The 23,269-nt window shown below is 38.3% G+C and overlaps 1 protein-coding gene across 7 annotated transcripts in view; it reads left to right on the top strand.

Annotated features, from left to right (window-relative positions):
* EYA1 (EYA transcriptional coactivator and phosphatase 1) overlaps positions 1-23,269 on the top strand; it is a 149,636-nt gene that overhangs the window by 51,114 nt on the left and 75,253 nt on the right. For 4 of the 7 annotated variants that reach the window (XM_064703543.1, XM_064703544.1, XM_064703542.1 and 1 more), the window contains exons 2-4: positions 13,524-13,573; positions 14,989-15,116; positions 16,973-17,035. In XM_064703543.1, coding sequence (XP_064559613.1) covers positions 13,524-13,573; positions 14,989-15,116; positions 16,973-17,035 — 241 coding nt within the window. The remainder of the gene's footprint in view (positions 1-13,523; positions 13,574-14,988; positions 15,117-16,972; positions 17,036-23,269) is intronic. The other 3 variants (XM_064703547.1, XM_064703546.1, XM_064703545.1) reach the window with 1 other exon arrangement.

Genomic DNA, 23,269 nt, shown 5'->3' with positions numbered 1-23,269 from the left:
TGTTTCAAGTTCTTCATGCAGTTGTCTGCAGTTGTGTGTAGCTCTGTGTCCTGTTCTCCTTAGGATCTTGCATTCTTCTGGTTCCACTGCAAGAAAAGCATTCTGGCTCTGCCCAGGGTGCAGCACCCATGCTGTGTCTCTCAGCTCATGAACTGGCATCCAGTGCAAGATGCATTTTTGTTTGTCTGGGCCTAGTTTAGCAACACCAATTAATGGAGATGGTTGTGCTTGGAGATTCCTGCATTGTGCAAGGCAAGGCATCCCTAAAGATGCATTTTCAGAACTTCCTCAGGTGAATAGCTTGAGTGGATACGAATGTTTCACTCTTTTGGGCATGCCAGAGGTGGTACAAGACAGAGGAGCAAGGTATAGGATTTGTTTTTTAGATACTGGAATCACAATTTTGCCTGATCTTAATTCTTGTGAAACTCACTTGAAATTTTTGTTTTATTTCCCTCTTAATTAGTGACAGGTTTGCAGGGACAAAATTTCTGACTGTTGTCTGTGACGGTTTTCTTCCTCCCCTTGAGCCCAGGTTTAAAAGAGGTCTGTCATCTTGTGTTTGTGGGCTCAAAGTGTAATTATGAATAATTGGTTTAAGAATTAAATATTTCTTCTGAAGGGTGTATTTTAAAGCAGGATATATATGTAGAAAATCTGTATAATGTCATTAATTAAAAAAAAAAGTCCATATTACTAGCCTGGAAGTATCCAAGCAGTAAAAAAGAGTTTAAGCTTTGTTTACATTTTGGCTGCAAGAGGTGCCTCTCTTTAAGTATTTAGATAAACAAACCAAAGCTGCTGTTTTCATTAGCATGTGACACAGAGCCCAGTTTCCTTACCTGAGAGAACGTTAAACTAAAATTCAGTGGCAGAAAGCAATTTGATCTCTTGCAAATATGAGTGCTGATAAACCTTACGCTATGGAAAAAAAGCCCCAACAATCCAACCTTCAAATTTCGTACCTATTGACATTGCTTAATAAAAACATCTCCAGTGCTGGTGCTTCTGGGTGTGTTTCCAATAGCAATGTGATTGCAAGGCTCCGTGGATAAAGTTACCAATCCTTTGAATTCTGACCTTCAGTCTAAAACAGCTTTAGAGGTTACTCTTTTTCCTTTTTGTGAGATTGCAGAGAAAAAGTTAATGCTTCTGGAAGGAAGCGGGGGAGGGAGCTGGGCTTGGAGATGAGAACTGGGTCTTTGAAGCCATCTGAGAAGTTTTCCTTTGGCCTTGATTTGTAACAACAAATATTGGCAGTCTGAGTCAGTAATTATATGAAGTTTCAAAATAGAGCCGAATGCTCTATTTTGAAACTTCTGTGAATACAATTACTATTGAGACCAAATTGATTCTGAGGGAAATTATACTGTTTGACCAAATCTGAATTCTTGGGGCAGCTGTAGCTACCAAAACCTAAGAGTAGCTTAAATCCATTATCTGTGTCTGCTGGGAGGGGACACCTCAAAACTGGGTCCCCTGCCTTGACTGGAAGTGTTTCCCTCTTCCCTGTGGATGAAGGTTTGGATGATCTTTGACTAAATCCCTAATTTTAGATGGTTACACATAGGTGAGAATCTGCTGAACAAATGATGCTCATGATATAATTACTGTAAAGTTTGGAAGAATTTATTGTGTTAAACTACCTAAAAACTGTTTCTGGGAAAAATATGGTTGCAAGTATAAAATAAATCACAGGACTATTTTAAATTAGACTTCCACTTTGTCCTTTCCATTACAAGGCCCACAATGGGGAATATTTATGCATGTCCCTTTTAGAAGATATTCAGATCACCAAAAGAAAAAATTGTGTGACTCAATGTTTCAAAGTTAAGGATGTACATATTTTCTGTATTCAGCTAATGGAAGGTTTGTAATTTGAATGTATATTGATGAGTCACTTATATTAGTCATAAATGCAGGTTTGTCTTAATAATTTGTTAAAGTGAGCCTGGGTTGTTGTTCTTTCAACATTCTTTCCAATTCAAAATGCTTTAATCAATAATTATTTTCTCTATATAATAGTTTTTGGGTTTTTTGTGCAGCTGAAAAATTATGTAATAATTGGCACAAATAACTAAAATACACTAATGATCCACTGCTCCATCTACTGTTGAACAGTGACATGAATAACACTCCAGAAAAAAAATACAAAATGCATTTAGGAAATAAAAGCAAAATGGAATTTACAACAAAAAACCTATTGTTTTTGGGGTTAGAGAACAAAGATCTTTTTCTAGCCAAGTAAAGTATTCTGAGTATGACTAATTCAGAGCTAAAAAACAAAGAGGAACTTTCCATCTTCTTTTTCACCTTATAGGAGGCGCTGAGAAAGCTGGTTTTGTTCACTTAAGTGGGAAAAAGTTGGAAAAAAGACACTGTAGTATTACTGAGCTGACTTATGTCATACAGGGTGCTGCATTTATATCACTGGCAAAAATGTAAGTTATTGCTGTGAAAAAAAAATTGTGATGGTTTGTAAGTTCTACCTTTATTCTAGTAGTGCTAAATGAAAGATGAGGAAGGCCTAAGCAGTCGTGGGAGGGTGAACTATGGAAAAATGGCATGTGTGTGAAATGATGTGTTTTATAGTCTTTGCAGAACAACAGGACTTGATTATTTTGTCAGCTCACTGGTAATCTCTCATTTGTAGTGTGCTCTTCCTGCAACACAGTCTTTGGAGGAACTACTGATTACAGCTTTTATCACCCCTTAGAATGCTAGCTAGCTGCTTCTCATCATCAGTGGTGCGTTTGATTTGACTTGTTCATTTTTATAAGCAAATTATTATTCACATATCACAGTGAAGGATGATTCTTTTCAAGGTTTAGGCAGTTATGTTTCCATGCTGAGCTGGAGTAAAAGCCTGAATGTCAATTAGAAAAATTAGCTGTTTCTTAAGGAAGCTCACAGTTTGCAATTTACGTTTTTGATTTCACCCCCTATCTTGTAAACTGATAATTCTCCAAATAACTTTCTTCAGACACATCTCTGTTGTCTTCAGCAGAACTTCTTTTATAAGTAGTTACATGTTTATATTTCTTTTAAGCAGAGGTTTTTTGTGCAACAAATAAAAGTAGCACTCCGCTGTTTTTTAGGTACTGCAGACAGTATTAAAAATCCCCCTGTAAAACTCCTGAACTTTATTGGAAAATGGGAGGTAATTTTCTATAGCTCAATTTAATAGCTAAAACATTGCTAAAATGAAGACTGTTTTGGTTGGAAAAGCTACGTTACTCTTAAACCTGCAGTAGATCTCAGAGCTATGCCCTCAGGATGCCCCAGACCTGGTGTCTCAGTCTTCAGGGAAAAGCCATCACTTTTGGGTAAAACATCTACTTCGGAGGATGTGGAGACCAAAGCTTTTCAGTATTTTTGTGTGCCAGTCATTCCCTTCATGAGATTTCTAGAAGAGACAAATAATGTAGGGTGTTAAAAAATACCAGAAGAGAAATGATAGTATTAGATACATTTAAAATTTAAGTTCATCTAGGAAACCTTTCCTTCACCCTGCCAAACTACTTTTTTATTTTGTATTTAGAGTACTGAGTATATATATAATTTACACTACTGGTGCTTGTACACACACTTTTTTTCCCTCCCTTTAACATAAAGCTTTTAAGATGCAAGAAATCTACTGAAGAAAATACAAGCATATTTTCACTTTGGAGAGTGAAAAATTGAGACATACTAAGTAAGGGATTGACTTTCAAAGTGGACTTCTAACACTTCTTCCGTGGGCATTGTCTGCATTTGTTTGTGTCATAGCTGTCAACTGTTTCAGAATCATATGTAAGTCATGCATTCATTCAAAAAGCTAAAGCAGCATCTACTTAAGATTAATAAAGATTACTCTTTCCTATTTTTAATTATAATAAATGGTTCTGTAATTTGTACTGAAGTGATGGATTGAAAACAACTACAATTGCATGCAAACTAGCCAAACTAGCAAACTGGGGCTGGCAGTTCAGTGTTTTGGCTAAGGACGATGGCTAGCAGCACATACCTTTTCTTAAAACACATTACACACAGACCTTAGTTCAATATGAAGTTTATCCAATATATCTTGAAAGAATATAATTAAGTTGTTCTTCTTAGGCACACTGATAATTTTTGGACAGAACACTTTAAATTGTTGCTTTCTGTCACTTTTACTGTTTGTATTTACCAGGGTCTTTCTGCTTTTGCTCACATGAGTAGCATGAGACAATACGGGCTCCTGTCAAGTGCTGCAAACTTCTGTTCCAGCCAGGGATGTCTCTAGGCAACAGCTGCTATGTGTAAGATAAAACTTGTATGGAGGCATAGGAGGGATATTGCTGCTTCAGAGGGTTCTGACGTCGCACTGCAGTTGTTATGGGAAGGGCCAGGTGGTGGCTCTCAGGAGCAGTGGGGTACATCTTTTGCTTTAGTGAAGTGTGGTCTTCCTAGGTCTATTTCTGATATTAAATATTTCAGTAGTATTTCCTGCTTGGAGACGAACATATGAACATCCCACTTACATATCCATCCATATCCATCTTACATCTAATTTTTCTTAATTACCAGAACATCTGTAATCGTGGCACCTAAGCGCCCAGTAAATGTTGTGCTCCAGATGGGCCCATTTTACTTGTGCTAAAACAAGTGTGTGACACTGCATATGAAGTTAAAACCATATTGCATGAGTAATGGTTGTAATAATATACCCAGTGGCTTGTTGTGCATTTGATGTTATGTAATAGGCCTGGTCCTTCACTTCTTAGGACTCTTGTGATGCCAGCTGCATTAATGGGAATGCAGAATCAGGACAAATTTAGGCATGATGTAAACATATGCAAATCCCACTGAAATCTCTGTTCCAAGCCCAGTGTTAGTGCAATTGTGGTTTGAAAATGATGTTGGGTGCCAGTGACCAACAACCCACCCTGCACTGATTTGGTATGCAGTTACTGGGAAGAACAAACCCCAAAAGATAAGTAAACAAACCTCTTTTAAGTAGGTTTCAAATCGGTGTAGTACTCAGCTGTCATAATTAGATTACCTATTGAAATAAAAAGAACTGCACTCACCCAAACCAAATGAGGATCTGGTCCATGGTATCAGCTGTAGGATAAGTTCATAGGTTAGACCCTATCATGGGTCTGTCATGGGGTAATGATATACACTGATCTGAAGTCCAATCTTCAGACATCAGATAAAGAACTTTAAGGCACTCTTTAATGGCTGTATAAACACAGAGGACCCTACTTTATCTCATATCCCCCATTTAGATCATTTATATAGCTTCAGTTCCCATACTGCTTACATGCCATACTAGAGAAGAGATTAAAAATTCAAAGCTGGTTCTTTTCTTGCAAAGCATCGCCAACACCCTTTTTCTGATCATCTTAGCCTCTGTGTAATTTATCCCATGTTTATCCTCAATCATCAAGCTCTGTATGTGTGTGTGGGGATCTGTCTTACTTTAATTAAATACAGAGACTGGGCACACTCCTGAAGTTATTACTTAGATATAACTCCCAGTAGGGACTATAAACTAAACAACAATAAGCCTGTTTCAGTGAACTTTACATTTAAAATACTAAAATTTATTCATATATTTGTGCTATTTGGTTTTGGTGGGTTTTTTTCTCAATACTGGAATGAAATAGATTTATGCTAAAATTTGCATGCCTCAGTGAAGTCACAGTGAAGTCACACATTTTATTCTTTTAAAATATTTGTTTATTTCCATATCGTCATTTAAGTATCACTGTTTTTGAAAAAGAGTTTTGAGTTACATTTTCCAGTGTTAGATTTTATCTCAAAACAACAATATTCTGGTTTTTGAGTTTTTCTAGAAAAAAAAATGAACTTCTGCTTTATTAAAATCTGTGCCTGATATTATTCTTTTAATAGATGTAGCTCCTACAGTCAGTGAAGCAAGATGTGTCTTTATATCAGATTGGGTAGAGCTTTTAAAAAATGATCTTATTAACACTGGTAAAGAATTCAGTGGTAAGCATTTTCCAGAAGATTGTGGCTGTTCCAAAAAAGTGTATACTTCAGAAAGGTTGCACAGCCTTTTGCTTCGGGGTTTCAGTGACTTTTACCTGACACAACTGCGTGACTCCATAATAAGTAATTTGCATTTCTTTCACAGTTTAATATAGAACATGGTAAATAGTTTTCTTGGCGTGAGCTGTGGTTTGTGACTCTGAAGAAGTGATGGGATTGTGTTTGTGCTGGCTACGCAGACGGGCCCAATCGAAAGCTGCTTATTTTGACCTGGCTTCCCATATATGGTGTGTGACTGTCCCGAGATCCCTTTTCTCCGCTAAACAAAATGAAATCCTAGGTGCGTTCTCAGCTCGAGGTTGACTTGAAGCTTTGCAAACCGATCTGCTTTCCTGAAGTATTCCCAATGTACTTGCTGCAAAATAATGTCTCACTTACTGGGATGTAGTAGCCAGAAGATATTTCTCCTCTAGAAGTATTGCTTTCACATTCACAGATTAGTTAATTGAAGGTAAGGATATATTAGCAGTGAATAACCACAGGTTTTTGTAAAGAGGAAAAAAAGTTCTGTTTCAATCTGTATATACAGTATAAAACTGGGGGGGGATTGCTGATTTTTGGTTATGTTTTGGTTTTTTAAAATTTAGTACTTTAGACCCGGCGCAGTATTAAGACTTCTTTTTTGGAACTATGAATCGTTACGCTGTTTTCCTCATCATATTTGGATTATGAGCACTGAAAAACAGTGCAGAAAAATTTGCGTTACATGAAGGGAAAGATACTGTCTGCGTAGTGGAAATGCTCCGGAGAATGCTGGTCAAATTTAGTTACTATGTATGTTATAATGTTTTTTAACGTAATGTATGTGTTTGAAAGAGTTAGGTTGTTGTTGTTTTTTTAAATTATGAGCAACTAAAAGTTCTGTAATAGAAAAGCATCATAAACCCATTTCAGTTTAATGGCTTACTAATTAAATTATTTAATTACCTATTGATTGGTAAAAGCTAAGGTTACTTAATGCACAAATTTAACTCTGTGCAACCATCTCTTCCTTCTTTGGAAACATTTATATGGTCTCTGGAAACAGCCTTTATACAGTTTCAAATTTTAAAACTTTAGTAAGTGATTCATAATAATTAAAATACGAATTTGACTATATTTGCAATTGTTTTTAGGTGTACAGATATTTAATGGTTTAAGTGGTTTAAACCATTTTAAAAGTTCCAGATATTTTATTTAATAAATACCCTTAAATTGGAGAAAGGTAGCTTAAATAGTTTTAGCAGACCCTTTCTTTACAAGGTTGCAAGAATCTTAGATATTTGAGAACAAATCTGTTACATATCCAATCAAAACGGCATGTCCGGACGTGCACGCCGGTTGTACGCTTAAGAGCCTCTATGAGTATCCCTGTTTAGCTTCTCTCATTGACATAATGTTGGTGTCATTCCGGTTATTCTATTAGGACGGCTTTAGTTTAAACCCAGTTTACAAGAGGGGACGCATCTACGGACAATTCAACTTTCTGAATGAGGAGGGGCCCGAGGGATTTTCAGGAGTTTTTCTGGGGTGAGGCTGAGGAAGGTGCAGGGAAGGGGGGCCCTGCCGGCCGGGCAGGGGGCGGAGGGGGCGGCCGGGGCCGCGCAGTTTCCGCGGCGGAGCGCGGCAGCCCCGGCCGCGTTTCGCCCGTGCAGGACGGCTGACTTCAGACCGCGCAAGCCTCGTTGCAGTTGTTGCTTTTAAACCAATAAGGCTGGGACAAGAGAATAGCTGCGGTTTGCATTACAAAAACAAAAACAAAACCCAAAGGCGAAAAGAAGAAAAAAAAAAAGAAAGGAAAAAAAAAAAAAAGGCAAAGGGGAGTGAGAAGGCAAGCGGGCGCGGGAGCGGCGGCGTGCCCGCAGGCAGTGCCTGGGCAGACGCACACGGCTGAGCAAACAGACGGCGGGGCTGCAGGCAGCCTCCCCCGGCCGCGCTTTGTCTGCCCAGCCCGGCGCGGCGCGGCCCGGCCCGGGGCGCTCCTGCCCCGCCGCGCCATGGGAGGCACGCCCGCCGCGCCCTGAGCGCCGAGCGGCACCGTGAGTACCGGGGCACGGACAGCGGCCGCGGAGCGGAGCGGCACGGGCGGAGCGCCGGCAGGGAGCGAGGGACGGAGGGAGGACAGCGGCGGGAGAGGGGCCCTGGCGCAGCCCGGCTGCCGAGCAGAGCGGGGTCCGGGCGGCGCCGAGGGCAGCGGCGCTTTCCGCGCGTTCTGCCGCCCCGGAGGAGAGCGGCGCTCAATTATAAATCACTGGGCGCAGCATTAATTTTGGCCGTAGTTCAGGCTGGGGTTTGTAGGCTTCCCGCAAAACAGATGTTAGGAGGTTCTGTTTATTGTGATCAGCCAGGTTTGGGGATTCTCCTGTTTGATTTCCTCGAGCGCTAATGGTTCGGCAGATAGCAGTAACGTGATGGGGAGATGTTAAATGGGGGGTGGAAATAGGCACGTACGGTACGAAATCAGCAGATCTTGTTGAAAGAGACGTGAGAGCGTGAGAAAAATAATAAAGAAAATTGGGAGGAAGAATGCCTGACAGAGATTTTGACAGTGCTTTCTGAAGCAGGAAATCCTTTCGCTTAATATGTTTAAAGTTTCCAAACACCAAGGAAAACATGCAGATCCCCACAGGAGAACTTTTCAAGATGACAGAATAAACATCTACACAACTGAAATATCTGACGTTTATTGACTTTTTAGGTGGCTTATTCAGAAGGGTGATCTTAGAACAAGGAAGGTGAAGACATTCTGAAGTCTTGTTAAATTTACATCTTCCTTTTGAGCAACCAAGACCCACCAAACATTCTCTTGGTGTTTCAAACACCAAGAGGAAGGACTGCCCTTTACAGTGCAAGATTGATTCTGGAAAAATAAGGTGTTAGTGCACTTAAAAACGCTTCTTTGAAGGTGGTTGGGGTTTGGTGTGGTTTTCTTTCTTCTGTAAGCAAACATTCAAAATTGAGGTAAGCGGAAGAGATAAAAGCTTTCCGGGAAAAAAAAATGATATAGTGTGTTTCGTGTAGTTTGCTTAAATTTAAAAATGAGCACCGGGGGAAATTTGGAATAAGAAGTGGAAATGTGGTGTAGTGTATCATTGGAAGTTTTTAACATTAGATACCATGTATAAGGATTATTTTATTTTCCAACCCATACTGAGATGGTTCGCAAAGCATCTGCCAGAAGCAGACTACTGTTTTGGGGAGTCAAATAAATGAATAGTATTGATGTGGATATGCATTGGTAAAAGTACATTGGTATACGTGTGTGTAAACACATTACAGAATTTCAGGTGTATAAACACGTATGCACACAGTGTTTTCATGTTGCTCACAAACCTATGACATGCAGTTTTTAGCCAAGCACCTCGCTGCTGTCAGAGTTTTCCCAAGGCCTGGAAGGGTCTGGAAATGAGCAGCCATCCCCTCTCAGCAGTTCTGTGCAGTGACAGACGGCTTGAGTCATGCTTCACCTTAGGAGAAAAAAAGAATGAGTAATCATTTTGTTTGAATTGCAATAAGTATGAAATATTTCTCAGGAGCCAAAAAAAATCTTGGAAAAGCAGAAAGACATTCTTAAATGGCTGGTCATAATAGAAGCATTGTCACATTGTAGTATTTCTTTCTTAAGGGGAAGAAAGTGTTGGGATTTCAAAATGTTTCATTCATGAGTGTATGAAATGAGCACACAGGATAGCACTTCAGAAGAATTTAAACTGGCAATTAAAAATTTAATAACTGTAATTACTTGCTTTTAATTTAATAAGTACAATTTGTCTTTGATGTGAATATCTAATGAAAAAGCCCAGCCTCTTGGAGCCCAGCATTATATGATTGTTGGAAGAGTGAAAGCATTACCAAGTTTCCTGGGTTGCCAGCAAGGTGCCTTTCTGCAGCCAATTGGCATTTTAGTTTTGTAACATTTTGGCTGTTGAAGCCATTATGTCGGTAGATACTGACTGCTTTGCTCTTTTAGGGAGGCAAAGAGTGCTGTTGGGGAAAAAGTCCCTTTCCCTCCCTCCCTCCACCCCTTCCCAAAAATGACAGATTTTTTTTTTTTTCCCTAAAGAAGGAACACCTTCATTTGAAAACTGCCATTGTCTTTGAAATTTGCTTCTTTAAAGAAGAACTGTATTTTAAGAGAAAACGTGTGTGCTGGCGATAGTTTTCTGGGTTAAATTCTTATTTTCACTTTGAAAATTTCTTTTCAGCTGGAAAAATGTTTTAAATTATAGCCATTAAAAAAATTGCTCCTAGCAAGCAAAAATACTGTGGAAAACCTGTAATTTAGACAAGTACCTACATTTTATTTGCTCTGTGCTGCTGAAATTTAGAATCTCTTCCCATTTACAGTTTACTTTTCACAGAACATTATTAACTTTTTGGCTTCATACATGATCTTCTGTCAGATGCTTTTGATTTGTAATTTAGCAAAGTATAATAAACAGTGCAAAAGTCATGAATTTTCCTCTGCATCCTGAGCTCTGTGGTAGGGAAAATGTGATAAAATGTGTACCTTAAGTCTTGTTTGATGATCTCTCAAAGCAAGTTTGCCTTCTGGAAATAATTTCTGGGGTTGAAGAGCATGGTATTAACAGATTTAATGTGGCTATTCAGTGGATTGGTGGAGTACTATGTGAGGTTTAACAAAATGAGAGAGACAAATTGAACATCAACAAAACCTACATCTGTGAAGAATTATAAATTTAATTAGAAAAAAGGGCAAACTTAAAAGACCTCATTAACTAATCAGAATTTGATGTTACTGATTTAAGATTCTTAAATGGATGAATTTTAAGTAGCTTTGCTATCATTGTCCTTTTTTTCTCACCATGTACTACATAGTGCCCAATCTGCAGTCTGTATTAAGGAGAAAGATGTGAATGTTACTGACAAAAATCAAATTATACAGAGTAATGTTTTTGAAGCATTAAGAAGAACTTGTATGCCATTCAGCCTATAAGACATTTTTAGTTTAAGCAGAGCATTGAGTATGAAGGGGGTGTGACAGCTCCTTTTTTTTTTTTTTTTTTTTTTTGTGACCCATTTCTATCCAGTTAAGGCCAAGCACTTGGGTTTTTTCCCCCACTTTTTATTTGATATGTGAGTTATGTTGCCAAACTTCAATTACCCAGAAACCTGTTGACAAAATGGGAATATATGAGAGAAAGCACAAGCACACACCACCCAGAAATGTTTTTATTCTATGAATTAACTGGTCGTCATAAGTGTGGTTCCTTACTACGTTGTAATTTTGTACTGCACATAAAAAACTGAAAGCATGTGAAGTGTAGCATTTTGTAAACTGTAACTAATTTCAGTCACATCTGTGTCTAATTGTTGTCTGCATTCGCATTCTTGAGAGTAGATTTATTTTTCCTGGACCACTCTGTGGATTCAGCTGACCAGCCTAAGTGAGGATTAGTTGTTTTAAAGTTATTTTGATTAAAGAGTCATTTTTAAATTTGGTAACGTGCAACACATGGTTTAAATAATCCTTGAGACACAAAGGAATATATCTAAAGTATGTCTAATGAAAATTGTGGATATGAACTTTCACAAATCATGGAGTGTTGGAGGACATTTAAGGTATATATTTAATTCACTGTGAATGAGCTGGTTATTTTTTTTGCCCTGTCCCACAAATTCATTAATGAGATCTTTCTTGCTATGCACATACATGGACATATATATATGTATATGATGTATATATTTTCAAATGTATGGAAGTTGCTATTTTTGTAAATATTTGGTACTTAAAATAGTGAGGATTACATTTTCTAAAATTTGAATCAAGTATTAATAATTGTGTAGTGCATGTTGGAAAATATCGGTTTGTTAAAGCATCCATTTAGAAAAGGAAGTTTTTTCTATTATAAAAGATGGGTTTTAAAAGATCCTGTGCAAGAGGGAGTGAAGATAGCTCTGTAGGCAAACTTAGTTCTCACCTATAATTTTTTCCAGGTGTTTAGAAGTAACAGCAGAAGTATATCCTAAGGCACTCTGCTGCAGTTTCTGGGGTAAAGAACTAAGGGGGAAAAAAAATTCCTTAAACCAAAATGCAGAGTTTTGACTCTATCTGCAAGTCTAGTTTGATTTGGCATGCAGCGATGTATTGAAAAGCATGTTATGCAGTACTTTAAGTGCCCAGTTATAAAAAGATTGATGTTCTTCAGCATGCATTATTGCATGCTTCTTGACATCATTCGTAATGTTCTTCCTTGCCTGACTGCCCCTAGCAGTTGTTTACTCTTGCTAGTAGTAATTCTGTCTGTGATTAAAAATAACAAAAAACCCACCCTACAGACACATAAGTAGGATTTGCTCGGATGATTTTTATGGCACTTAAAATGCCTCATCTCCCTTGTCTTTGCTCTGTGATCATTTAAGAGATGTCAGTTCAGGTTGAATGGAAACGCACAAGAAAGATCCTCACTGCAGGCATTGGGAGGATATATACCTTGCCCAGAGAAGCTTTTGTGTGCTTTTAAGCTAACAGTGTCTAGGAGCGTATTTCCACCTGAATTTTATCACCTGCTGACAATTGTTACTGCCTAAAGTTTGTTAGTAAACCAACAGAATTTTTCTGATGGAATATGAAAACTATTACTCACCTGAGTTATAAAAGGAATGATTTGATTACACTAAATAATTATTGGTGGGCTTTCCAGTGGAAAATGGTTCCTTTTCTTCATGAGCGACCTCAGAGGTAAATTCTACAGCTTCCTCCCGTTTATTTAGCCAGAAGTATCCTTTTAAGTGATTTTACCAGAAATCTCAAATTGGCAACTGCAATTTTTAGGAGTAAGACTATGCAATAACGTGTGGAGTTTTTATTTTAGTTTGACCTGGCGGGAGATGGGCTTCTTTTAGAGGTGATTCTGTCAGGCTGTGTGCTATACAGTGAAGGTCTTTACCATAGGTAGGCTTGCCCGTTGTTATTCTCTACCCTTCCTCCCCCAAAAATACCATCAGCCTCTCCAGCTCGCCTTTGGGGTGAGCTTGACTGGTGGGTTCCCCGTGGCACAGAGGAAGGATGGCGAGGAGCAAAGGAAGAAGAAAACCAGTGTGATGAGGGCAAGAATCTGTCAGGACGGAAGGAGGGATGAGAGGAGCGGAGGATGCTGCGGGGCTCGGGGCAGGAGCAGCTCGCTGCCCTTGGCGGGGTTACCTTTGCGGGGCGCGGGCCGAGCCGAGCCGAGCCGAGCCGAGCCGAGCCGGGGGAGGAGGGCTGAGCCCCTGTGCAGCTGTCACGGGCCCCTGATGAATCACTATCCCGTCACTTGGCTGCCGTCCCCTGGCGCGGGGAGGAGGGAGAGCGACCTGCCGGGGAAACAACAGTTGAGCCTTCAATTTAAAGACAATATGCCTTTCAGGGGCACCGCACCCTCCTCCTCTCCCTTTGGATTTAAAGGAGAGAATTGTCATCCATAGTGATATCCTTTCTTTAAATTAAGGCCTCGTAGTAAAGTGAAGTAATAGAAGCTTCTGTTTGTTTCCCTGGTTTACAGGTGCAGAAGTCCCAAACCAGTTCAGATGTTGCTGTTTCCTCAAGCTGCAGGTAAGGATTTGATTGAAAATTGCTAATTTTTTTACAAGCCTTCTATTGATGGTTATTTTTTTAAACTTCAAGTGATAAGTAAAGTATTTATTCTTGTTTCTCACATTAAGCAGATGAGTAAGTGTTGGAGCATAGGTTTTACGTGTGTGCAACCAAGTCTGTAAACCACGAGCACGTAACTTTTCCACTAAATTGTTCGAGTTTATATTTGATGCAGACATTTTGAACTCATAACAGTATCATCTTCTTTTTGTGTAGATTGTTTTAGGTAAAGAAATAATAAATGAAGAATCTGTGTTTAGAATCTGTGATAAAACTTCAGTTAAAATATAAAAGCTTCGTACCTGAAATGACACTTAGAATATTTATACCATTACTGCAGGAGTAATTTTATATATAATTTTAATAGTCTTTAAAAGAGCCTAAGCATTACTTTTAAACTGAAAAATTACTAGCTCAAATGCCTTGGAGGCACAGTAACCTATGAAGTTTCTACTGGGAGCAATTACTTTGAATGAGTACATCAAATAACAATATCAAAAGTTTTAGGTATAAAGGCACAGAAGGGTAAGGAACTTCAGTGATAAGCCCCACCACCAACCAAGGGATATGTCATGGTGGTGATGACTGCTGTCCTGTTAATATAGGGCCATTGAAAGCACTAATATGAAATATTTAGCTGCTTTAATGCTGTTTAAACGTTTAATTTTTGCTTTAGCTGGGAATTGCTCTTTCCTCATTTTGAGTGAGCGACAGCTGCTGAGGTACAGCAGAGTGCTCAGGCACACCAGCGCCTGCATGGACTCACTGCATGTCGGGCAGATCCCTTCCCAGTTGGGCACGCTTTATGTAATCCACAAAGCAAACAAGTGAGCAGACATAATAATGTTTTAATGCTGCATTTGTTTCAAAGGAAACAGAGGAACAATTAAGTAGTTTGCCAGAGTAAACACATACATCAGGAATATCTCATTCCCTGTCAGTAGATGATAGGTTTCCACAATTGCTTCAAGTGTTTTATTTGTTTTGGAGGCCCATTATATTGCCACTGAGTGGTAAATTTTGAAAAAGCAGTGTTAATTTGTTTTCAAGAGAATATATATCTTCATATGCTGGTGATTCCGTCTTTGTATGTATTTTAAAAATATGAGAATGCATCAATTTTTAAAGTGCAGTGCTTGGAATCTAGGTTTTATTTAGTTACAAGCTGCAAAAATAATTAAAGTATCTTTCCACTCATGTTTGGGGCTACAACATGAGTTAACCACTGGAAAAGATCAAGTTGGAAAAAGTAGTTAATTTTTTACTAAGCGTTTCTGGGATGTTGATAAATAGCAGGCTGCATCTCATAAAGGCAGTTCCTCTGTAATTCATGTTGATTTATGTCACTAAAACAAGTTGCATCTTGTTTTCAGGTCTATGGAAATGCAGGATCTAGCCAGCCCACACAGACGACTAAGTGGTAGTAGTGAATCCCCCAGTGGTCCAAAACATGATAACTCCCATATAAATAATAATTCCATGACACCCAATGGCACAGAAGGTGAGCCAGACTTTTTTTTCCCCCCATATTTCGTAATTTGGGTTTTTTTCTCCTTTTTATCTTTGGTGTTCTCACAGTCAGCACGCTATATAATGTTTTACTATTTTAAATGTTCTGGGTTTATTCATATGTTACATAAAGGCAATGTTCAATGTTTATTAGTAGTTACTATTATCAAGTTTCAGCAATAGCTTTCATTACAGGTTTATGTTTCTTTCATGGGGTTTGAGTGGACAGAGCAGGTAGTATGTGCAGAGCTTAAATGAAAAAAAAAAGTCAAAAAGTCAAAAAAGTGAAAAGGTAGTTTAATGATGAGAGAAAAGAAGTAGGTGTTTACAATTGCCATAGCACAAAATGTAATTTTTCAGTCTTTCTTGCTATTTTGGTATTTCTTTATGTCTCACTTTTTGTAAGCTCCTAAGGCTATGAGAATTTTGTCAAGTAGGCTAATAAAACTGAGTGTTGAAAGTTCCTCAGGCTAGCTTGCTGCTCTGATGGAGTGACCAAAATTCAAACAGGTGTAGTAATTCAATGGGGTAAACTGATACCTATTTCTCAAGAAGCAGTCAGGCAGTTGATAAGTTATGTTTGTTCTCAGTAGAATACTAACAGCAGAACAACCTAACAGCTTTGCCAGTAATATAATACATCTATAATACATATAATAATACATATAATGAAACACAGAAGGGTTTATGCAACGAGCAGCAAAAAATGCTCTTTCCTGAAGCATTTCTATGGCAATAGTGGAAAGATCATATGGGACATTTAACTGGCTGTGTGAACAGAGACTTAATGCATTACTGGAAGACAGTCATGCAGATTCAGTATTGCTCTTCAGTATAACTGTATAGGTAAACTGCTACAACTGTATAACTGTATAGGTAAACTGCTACAACTGTTGTAGCAAAGATACGGGTTTTTTTCCGCTAAGAACTGGGTTGTAGTAGTGCTGTCAAACTCTTTAGGATTATGGACATGCATTTTTCCAGGAAAGGCACATGTCAATCAAGCAGATGTCGTTCCCCCCCTCAATTCCCCACATATCTTTGTTATTCATTGTAATTGGAGTCCTTGGTAGTGGGGACAGTTTATGGGTTATCAGATTAACAGGGACTTGTGCTAGACTTGTGTGTAATTTACTTTTTGCTATTGCTGTAAAAGTATTGCTTCAATCAAATATTAAGCCATAAAAAAAAAAACAAACCCTTTTTAAAGGATAAATAAAGTATTTACTGTGCTCATGGAGTTTAGGCAGGAAAATATTTTATGTCCATAAATTAATCTTCTTCCTTTAAAATATACAAGTATGTTATTATATTTTTATATCATATTACCAGGTATATACCACTTTTGGTACAGGATAAAATTGCCCTTTCAAATTAAAATTCCTTTAGCTCACAGAAGCCTTTGTTGTAAACTTCATGAGCTTTTATACCTTTTATATAACTTGAAGGTTCTTTTGTAGCAAAAAAAAAAAACTAGGGGGTGTTTCTTGAAACATTGAAAGATGTTCATCATCTGATGACTTTTTGTTCAACATGTAGTGCTGTGTGCATCTACTCTGAGAAATGCTTAATATTACTTTGTCAGGAAATGAGGTATATTTTGTATCTGTTAATGCACTGACTTCAGGTAGAAAATGATTTTGGAAATAGTATCTCAACTTCTAGGTAGGTATCAGAGTTTATTGAAGGAAGTCAATTAAACCATGGTAACTTATTTGTCTGACACTACAACTTTCCAGTGTAAAAGAATTTGGAGTGAATTCTACCCAAAAAGCTCTAACTTGCAATAGATGTTTGCCTCCTGAGATGAAGCCAAACGGTTTTCTTTTGTTTGCCCTTTTCCCTCAGGTGACATGACCCTCCTCAGCACTGCAGACTGGCTGCTCAGCCCTAGCACACAGAGCCCTGCAGGTTTGGGTGCTGCAGGCGTGGGCACTCAGCATGCGATTTTGGATGTTGTTCCAAAAGTGTCCTGAGAGACAGCTTGTGCTTGGCCGTTCTGCTCTGAGCTCTCTAATTTGAAAATTCCTGTCTCTGATTGCTCTTAAGTGACAAAGAAGGAAAAGTTTTTCAAAGAAACTAGAATAATTTATTTCTGAATGAGATGTGTGCCAAGAGACAAAATTTGTAAGTGAAGCAGATCCCTAAGAATCTGAAGGTGGAATTTTTACTGCTTATCTGTTTTATCTTGAGAAAATGTTTTTTTAGGCTCCTTGAGCTGCTTAAAAGACTTAAGAAGGAGTGGAGTGAATGAAGCAAAAGTTTCCTATTTTTTTTTTTTTATGAAGGTTGAAGTAAAATTATTTTTTCTGGAATTCTTGAAGCAGAATCCTGCTGAGCCAGAAGTGGCTGATTGTAAGGATGTGGTTATAAGGGCTCACTGAATAACTCTTTCTAGATGCTGCAGTGTGGTTTGCTTGATTGTTGCACATGGAGTGGAGATGTGGGTTGCTGAATCTTCACATGTCAAATATAATATGTGAAATCAGCTTCTACCATGCACAGATTCTCACTAATGTGAAAGAGCCCTCGTTCCCTAGCATAAGAGATCTTCATGTGACTGAGAAGAAGGGCCTCTAGGTATTTGCATGTTATAAATATCTTGTAAAGATATGTTAAATTTGATTTGACTATGGGTGTGATTTTGACAGGGTTCCATACCCTGAAGCACAGGATATGTTCACTAGATGAGGGGAGGGGAAGAAGAAAGAAGAAGGGAAAAAATAAACCTGTCCCAAAGTGAAATGGCTGCATTTCAAACAAATGTTCATTAATTCCTCTAAGGCACATTTTCAGACTTGTCTTCTATTGATGTTTTTTTGGAAGAGGATGTGGTTGGAAGATAGCTCACTTTGTTAGCTAATATTTTTAGCTTCACACTTAGCTGTAAGTTTTCAAAGCACTGAATGAGGATTTAGTTGTGTGATTAAGTCTGAATTTAATCTCTACATGCAGCTTATATATAAGTCTTTGTGTGCTTAAGTTCACTTTGAGAGAGCAAAATTCTTCTCTTGGCTAGGCAGCATGGTCTTCAGTGACGGGGAAGAAACAAGGAAATTATAGATCTTGACCAGACAGAAGTTTCCCAGGATCAAATGCAGAGGACTAAAATGTCTGGCTAAAGGCACTCAGAAAAATCAGGCCTAGTATGCCAAGGTGATGCTGACTATATAAATACTACAGTATTTGAGGTTTTCCTGTTCTCTTTAAGTTTCCACAACATACCCTCTATTGTAGAAAAGAGCAGGTACTGGACACCATCAAAATTATGGCCTTGTATAACTTGCCTAAGAAAATCTCTTAAAACAAATTACTAGAGTAGGGATCAAAATCTTCATAGTTTTGCTTTATCTCTAATCTTCCTTTGCCAGTGAATTGCCATGGTGGGTTGATACTGAAGGAGTTAAAGGAACAATAACAACAGAGGCCCATAAAATTGCCATTCATTAAGTTTTATCAGACAGCTGGTGGCTATTCCAACACAGTGCCCACTTTGGTGGATACCCTTTAGAGGGGAAAGGCCGTGAGTAATCAGTAAACTTGAAAGGAGTAGGAAATCTGTTTTCCATGGCAGACAACTGCATCCAGTTTCTGCCTATGGTGATCTTTACTTTTATCTTAAGAATGTAAATCAAATCTGATGGATGGCATAGAGTGAGAAACAGAAGCCTGTAGCCCATCATGATGATGTTTTATACAACTGAAATGGAATAGATGAGGACTGAGAGAAGGAGCTGTTATTTTCTGAGCAACTTCTCTTCATTCATTTAAGCACTACAGACCTGCTACTGCCCTTTTATTTGAGCATTCAAGAAGGAAGGAGGGAAGGCATTGTCATATCAAGTGGGAAGGGAAAATGGATAACAAATTGAAGATCAGATTTTCAGAGATACATAGGAAGGGAGGCTTCAAAGGGAGTTGGACATCAAAAATCCTTTGGAAAAAAATGATTCTCACTCTTTAAGTACCTGCTGCAACATGAGAATGAGATCTGACACAAAGGCAGTCAAAGCTCTCCACTACGAGACTATCTGATTTGTGGCCATTAAAAAGGTTGTTTTAAGTCTGGTGAACATAAATCCATCTTCAGAGTTTCAAAAGACAGCACTGTGTGGTATGTTTGCTGTCTAGTTGCAGTATTACAGAATGGAGAAAAAATTGTTTCCAGTATTTCCTAAAGTAATGGGGGAGTAAGATGTTAAAATCTATAGAGAGGGTAGAGCTGATTGTTGTTATGGCATGCGATGTAGATTTCTCTAAGTAAATTATATTTCTGTAAATTATATTTCTTGAGATTCTAGCAATACCTTGTAGCACTCAAAATAGTCTTTCAGTATAACAATTAAGCAATTCACATTGGCAGTGAATGATTTTTAATTAATTTATTCTTTTTACTTAAAATTTTTGGCTTTTTGTGTGCTTTGGGATGCAAAGTTATGGTAGGTGATGGTAATCAGACAAAATAATGCTTCTTTTGGTGATTCTGGTTGGATTCCAGTACCTTTTAATTATTCATTTCTGGAGGTCCTGCTAGTTATCTATGCTGAAATTTCTATACTTGTGTTTGCACTAAGGAGCTTGATGGTATGAAACTTGTAATTGATACCTCCGTATTTAGACATCCTGAAATAATAGCATACTAAAGATAGATGTAATATTTGCCTTTTAGTAGGGTATTAGCATCAAGAGCTCTGGATGCTGAATTCTTTACTCATCCCAGAAGAGTGCAAGAGGACCATTGTTTGGCCAGAGGCAAAAACTGCAGGGGTCCTGGGCTCCCAAATGCAAGCTGGGGGTCTGCAGAGGCTAGTAAGAGCCTTCCGCCTGATGTCACTTCTGGAGGATAAAAATCAGATACAGCTGATTTATGTGAAGGCAAGGGGCTGACTTGATCTATCTTTTCTTCCCTGCTCTTCACCTTTTTTTCCTTGCTGTATTACACTGGCTTCCTTCCAGACTCTGTCTTATCTTTTATTCTTCTGCTTCACCAAGAGTCTTTCTGTCCTGAGCACATGTAGCATAATGCTCTATTGTTCCTCTTTCATAGGCACTTGGCCAGTGAAATGACTTGTCCACTTCTCTGCTGACTCTGTCGAACAACTCCTGTTGCAAGGTCTTGGGGAGGAGACTGGCTAATAAATATTTATTTACTTACTGTCTTTTCTATATGTATGTGCATCCATTTTTGAAAGAGTCCCTATTTCAGTTTCTTCCGTAAGTTTTTCCTGAAAGAAAGGACTTCATTTAAGTGATAAGTTAATAGCAATACTGGTCCCACAGGCATTTGAGGTAAACAAAATACTCCAAATGACAAATTACTTTTATAAAAAAATGGAAAGTCTTAGAAGCATTATTATTTTAATATAATTTATTTTTTGAAAGCTTCTCAGATAGATGCTCACAACACATACTGTTTCAGACAGTGGATGAAGTGTGGTAGTGTGAGAGCATCCTCTGAGTGTGCCCAAGGGCCCCAGAGTGGTTGTGCACAGGCTGTGGGGTTTCAAGGGCCTGTGAGAATGTCCACTTCTTTTCTCAAAACCAACCACAACACATCATCCTAGGAGCGGTGTCTTTCCAGTGGGAGCAGCCTGTTATGCATGTGTGTGTACAGTTGTGTGATTCCATACGAAAATGTCACATGAAGTGTCATTTGTCATATGCTGGCCAGTAATACATGAGATGAGAAGGAAATTCAGCCCCAGCTGTCACTGTGCACCTGCAGAAGGAACAGAAGTGGAACATCTTAGTCAAAGATCACACAATAATAGGGTAGTATTTGAAGAGCCTTAGCAACTTCAGACTTGTGGCTTGATGATGTAGCATTTGCATTTGCACTTTATAGTCTTCTGATGGATTTTGATTGTTCCAAGTAGATAAAAAAGCATGAAACTTGGTTACGCTTCGGGGTTAGCCATGTCATTTCACCCCTGGACAGTGAGTGAAGTACCTGTGTCACCAGGTTTGGTGAAACGAGCTAGGGAATTTGCTGCTGCTGGTGCTGGCTGGAGGGGAAAAGAAGCTAGAACTATCTCTCTTTGTCCAGGGGAATTTGGCTTTAAGTCTGTCAGTCCTGGAGTTCAGACAATGGCCAAATGTAGACCATATTATTTCCCATTTATGAAAAGTCCCTGCTTTGTCATTGTGCTTCTATCTTCATGAGATAGTCTTGTGTCTTGTAATGGCAGAGCAGGCTTGACTTTTGCATGCTGCTCTCTTGTTCACATGAAAACCTCCATGTTCCCAGAAGGTAGTGAAGACAACCTTCTTTGCCCTTAATGACTGGGCCTGTGATGTTTTGTGGTCATTTTGTCTGGCTTTGTTTAAAGAATATGAATACTGTTTGGGAGCACTGCAAAATGTTAACCATGTGCATTGTCAGATTCCCAGCTGAAAAAAACAAAATTTAAAAAAATAGGAAAGAGAATAGTCCATGACACTTTTAAAAGTATTGGTTTTGGATATATCCTGCCTCCATTTGCAGGGGAGAGATAAAAACATTTTGTATAATTGGACATGTGAGTGTGAAGGGATAAGAACCTTAGTTTGACTCAGATACTCTCATCTCCCAGCTGCAGTGAATTTTAACCCCTGACTGTACTTTCAGATAAAAATCCAAGCAGAATCTTGCTTAGCAGCTACAAACACTGTACAGCTTTGTCTCTATCCAGATGTTTTTGAATTTTCTTTCTGATTTTGTTTCTGATTTTGCACTGTAGCAGTGACACCATTTCTTTGTAAATTTAAGGTTTTTACTGCTAGATGAGGAGGTATGAGGATGTTAAAGCTCTTTCACCTTAAATGCATAAGAGGAAGATGAGAGTCTTGGGGGTGTATGTAGTAAAACCACAGCCCAAATATTGGGGAAGTTTTGAAGCCTCTCACATCAGAGGAGGGGAAAGCAGGGAACAGTCTGGGCTTGAACTAGAATGTGCTGCTTTGAGCAGGGACTTTTTTGAAAACCATACAAAAATTTAGGCTGGAAATTACCTTCTGGTAGTTTCCAGACAATAAGATTCAGGAAGAGTTCTCTTCTTTGAGAAGCAGTAACAAGCAAGTTTATCAGGCTCCATAGTCAGAAGCTGATGATTTGATAATCTATGATAGACAGAGACAATAATATCCTGGATAGGAATTAGTATAATTGAGTAACCTGTAACCTTTTTATAATTGCAAGATTCTTCACCACAAACAAAGGGCTGTTTGAATAAAGTAATGGAAAATATAATCAGCTTAGAGATTCCAGGTAGAATTCTTGTCTTGTTGTTAGTAAAAATTATCTTTATGCTTCTAGGTGAACTTTGGGCTTGTACAGTGAGTACAGAAACAAGATGATGTCAAGCAAAAAAGTGTGTGAATAGCAATTGATTATATATACATAAAGTTCTTAATCAAGATTTACATGGTGTTTAGTTACTACTATTATTTGAAGATGCCAGCCAAAATAGGGCAAGAGGTTGTGTTTTTATATATGTCTATAAACTAACTACCACACTTTGTTGAGTCTCTTGTAGCCCTTGAAAGAGCTGTCAGCCAAGAGTAATTTAATTTTGCCCAGTTTTTTTGTAAAATACAAAGAATATAACGTCATAGTGTTAATTCAATCTTAAAACTGTAAAATTAAAACCTATTTAATGTCAGGCATGTTTGCAATATTTCTGTTCTGATTTAATGTATATGGTATAGCTGTTAACAAAAATTAGTTCAGTAGAGCAAGACTTATATGTATTTAATGTAATAAAAGCAATTTTTAAAAGATATTTTAAAACCTTACTTTTTGCATGCTTGAAGGTGCAAATCTTTATGAGGTATTCCTACAACTTCTGTGCTAGGAGTAGCCAAATATTAGGTCTCAAAATCCATATTTAAAATAGCCAGCATCTCATTCTCATAACAGTCTTTACTGATATATATACCAGGAACTGCATGACAAGCTGTGAACTCAGAAAGCTGTTACTTGGCCAATGAACCACATGAACTTGTGGGTTCTGGTCTGGAGTTCTCTCTCTCAATAGAGTTCAGAAACTGCCATGTCAGTCATTTTTTGACCACCTTTTGCTATACAGCTGACAAAACAGGGCACATTGCACTTGCAGTCCCCGAGTTCTTTTAGAAGAAAAATCTTAACAATCTATATAACATTAG

Source organism: Zonotrichia leucophrys, chromosome 2, assembly GCF_028769735.1.
Source record: "Zonotrichia leucophrys gambelii isolate GWCS_2022_RI chromosome 2, RI_Zleu_2.0, whole genome shotgun sequence".
Classification (NCBI taxonomy): Eukaryota; Metazoa; Chordata; class Aves; order Passeriformes; family Passerellidae; genus Zonotrichia; species Zonotrichia leucophrys.
This window is presented reverse-complemented; position numbering and strand designations above follow the sequence as displayed.